The 3318-nt window shown below is 42.1% G+C and overlaps 1 protein-coding gene across 1 annotated transcript; it reads left to right on the plus strand.

Annotated features, from left to right (window-relative positions):
* Positions 1-589: 589 nt before the first annotated feature.
* LOC112138258 (tripartite motif-containing protein 16-like) lies at positions 590-2579 on the plus strand. Its single transcript, XM_024260822.2, has one exon. The coding sequence runs from the start codon at positions 605-607 to the stop codon at positions 2264-2266; it is 1662 nt and encodes a 553-aa protein (XP_024116590.1). The 5' UTR covers positions 590-604; the 3' UTR covers positions 2267-2579.
* The last annotated feature ends 739 nt before the right edge of the window (positions 2580-3318 follow it).

A 3318-nucleotide genomic window follows, 5' to 3' on the forward strand; every position in this document is an offset into this window, starting at 1 on the left:
TGTGGCGACCCCAATGGGATATTCCAAAAGGTAAATAACTTGCGACATGGAAAGCTGATTCTGATGAAGAAGTGGCCTCGGGCATGCCAACAAAAAAAAAAGAAAAAAGGGAAAAAAATGCTCAGATGAGCTTCAGCCTTCAAGTAGCTGAAAAAAATACATTTACATTTCTCCAGCAATAATTTGTTGTTTAATCTCTACCTTTTCTGAGTATGCTTTGTGTGTTTCTTTTTGATTTGGGCCTTAAGTCTTCAGAAGGATTATATCTTATTTAGAGAGAAGTCAAAAATGTCAAAGTCAGTTTTGTTTTACTCTAAACAAATTGGTGTCAGGAAAAAAGTCCCTTTTGAGCCATCAACCAAGATAATGATACAGGTTTTAAAATAGAAACAATAAGCTTCAACTGGGAATAAAGTAAAAATTAAATTAACATGCAACATCAAGTTCTTCTCTGTACACATCAGATCTGCTTTGACAGGATGCGCCTAACCAAAAGGAAGAGAAGCTGATTGGCTGAATTCACAGTTAAAACATCTGACTGGAGGATCAGAGTCAAACCTGTTTCTAAGTGAAACTAAAACAGTCTTTGTGTCTGAGAGGAGAAATGGCGCAGAAAGGAGTCGATCTGGATCAAGAAACTTTCAGCTGTTCCATCTGTCTGGATCTGCTGAAGGATCCGGTGACTATTCCCTGTGGACACAACTACTGCATGAAGTGTATTCAAGGATTCTGGGATGGAGAGGAGAAAATCCACAACTGTCCTCAATGTAGGAAGACTTTTATGCCGAGACCTGTTCTGGTAAAAAACACCATGTTAGCATATATAATGGAGCAGATGAAGAAGACTGGACTCCAAGCTGCTCCTGCTGATCACTGCTATGCTGGACCTGAAGATGTGTCCTGTGATGTCTGCTCTGGAAGAAAACTGAAAGCCATCAAGTCCTGTTTGATCTGTCTGGCCTCTTACTGTGAGAAACACCTTCAACCTCATTTGGATGAAGCTGCATTCAAGAAACACAAGCTGGTGGAACCCTCCAAGAACCTGCAGGAGAACATCTGCTCCATTCATGATGAGGTGATGAAGATGTTCTGTCGCACTGATCAGAAGTGTATCTGTTATCTCTGCTCTGTAGAGGAACATGAGGGACATAAAATAGTCTCAGCTGCAGCAGAAAGGACTGAGAGGCAGAGAGATCTGGAGGAGAGTCAACAACAAATCCAGCAGAGAATCCAGGACAGAGAGAAAGAGGTGAAGCTGCTTCAACAGGAGGTGGAGGCCATCAATCACTCTGCTGATCAAACAGTGAAGGACAGTGAGGAGATCTTTACTCAGATGATCAATCTCATCCAGAAAAGAAGTTGTGATGTAATGCAGCAGATCAGATCCCAGCAGCAAACTGAAGTGAGTCGAGTCAAAGATCTTCAGGAGGAGCTGGAGCAGGAGATCACTGAGCTGAAGAGGAGAGACGCTGAGCTGAAGCAGCTCTCACTCACAGAGGATCACAGCCAGTTTCTGCTCAACTACGTCTCACTGCCACCACTCAGTGAGTCCACACACTCATCCAGCATCAATGTCCGTCCTCTGAGATACTTTGAGGAGGTGACAGCAGCTGTGTCAGAGCTCAGAGACAAACTGCAGGACATTCTGAGAGAGGAACAGACAAACATCTCACTGACAGTCACTCATGTGGATGTTTTACTACCAGATCCAGAACCAAAGAGCAGAGCTTACTTCTTAAAATATTCATGTCAAATCAGACTGGATCCAAACACAGCACACAGACGACTGTTACTGTCAGAGGAGAACAGAAAGGTGATGTTTATGATTCAATCTCAGTCTGATTCTGATCATCCAGACAGATTTATCACAAAGTTACAAGTCCTGAGTAGAGAGAGTCTGACTGGACGTTGTTACTGGGAGGTTGAGTGGAATGGAATAGTTAATGTAGCAGTCGCGTACAAGAACATCAACAGATCTGGAGACAAAAGTAGATTTGGTTATAATGATAAATCTTGGGCAATGAGTTGTTCTCCAGAAAGTTTCTCATTTTACCACAACAGCATAAAAACCTCCATCTCAGCTCGTGGTTCCTCCAGAATAGGTGTGTACCTGGATCACACAGCAGGTGTTCTGTCCTTCTACAGCGTCTCTGAAAGCATGACTCTCCTCCACAGAGTCCAGACCACATTCACTCAGCCGCTCCATGCTGGAGTGTGGGTGGGTCATGTTGTTGGAGTCACAGCAGAGTTCTGTAAACTCAAATAGTTCCTGAAGTTCCCGAAAGAAGTCAAATGTTTGTTTTTAGTGATTTCTCTGCTTTCCATCATTTTCAACTAAACATTTTAACTGTAAATATTCTGTGGAGTCGTGTTTGTAGTCAAATAAAAAGAGAAGTGAAAAATCGCTAGTGTCAGGAGTCAGAGCTCTGACTCTCCCTCTGGCCACCAGCTGGAACAGTCACCAGAGTAATAACTGAACTTTGTCTCCCAGCAGCCCCAGCTCACAGTTTCTGGTTCCTGCCCAGCTGTCTCTAATCAGATAATCACCCACCTGCTTCTTAAGTAGCACACAGAGACACACTCAGTGCAAAGTATTGTTTGTGCCACCCTGCCTGCATTACTGAGCGTTTCTACCTGGACCTGATCTTCTGTCTCTGACCCTGCTTTATCTCTGATTGCCTGCCCTGACCCTTGCCTGGGCCCTGACCACTCCACTGTCTTCTTGGATTATCCCATGCTCGTGACTGGCATCTCCCTGCCTGACCCTGATTTAGTCTTGTGGATTTTTATTAAAACTTCTCCACGTGAAACCAGTTGTCTGCCTGTTGTTTTCTTTTCGTTTCTTTGAACTTTGGGATTTGACTGTTTGACTTCAAATTTCACACAAATGTTGTGTTCATGTTTTTGTGTTGTTGTCATGTGAACTGAAGGAAGCTGAAACACAAATGGAATCAGTGACGTCACAATCAAAGACTTTCTCTGTTTGTTTTACACAGAAACTACAAGAGAACAAACTGAAGGAGAAGATTGTGTTTGTAGAAAGAACATTTACAACTTTGTTTTCTTTTATTTTGCTTCATTATACAACTTTGGATTGAAGATTTGTGCTTTGGGGTCTTTGTTCTTCAGAGAAAAGTTGTTACTAATTATTTGACAATATAAACATCCTGATTCTTTTCTCTTTATTCCAGAGTTTGTGTGAAATTTGACAAAAAGGGGGAATAATATTTGTGGTGGAAATTTGTTAGATCCAATGGAATAAAGAAATTTTCGCCAAGCGTTTTCAAGGGTGTTTATTCAGCCGAGTAAAGAAAAGAA

The sequence above is a fragment of the Oryzias melastigma genome, unplaced genomic scaffold (genome assembly GCF_002922805.2).
Source record: "Oryzias melastigma strain HK-1 unplaced genomic scaffold, ASM292280v2 sc00316, whole genome shotgun sequence".
Lineage (NCBI taxonomy): Eukaryota > Metazoa > Chordata > Actinopteri > Beloniformes > Adrianichthyidae > Oryzias > Oryzias melastigma.

Coding starts and splice junctions, on each gene's coding strand:
- LOC112138258 (XM_024260822.2), top strand. CDS start 605: ATGGCGCAGAAAGGAGTCGATCTGGATCAAGAAACTTTCAGCTGTTCC.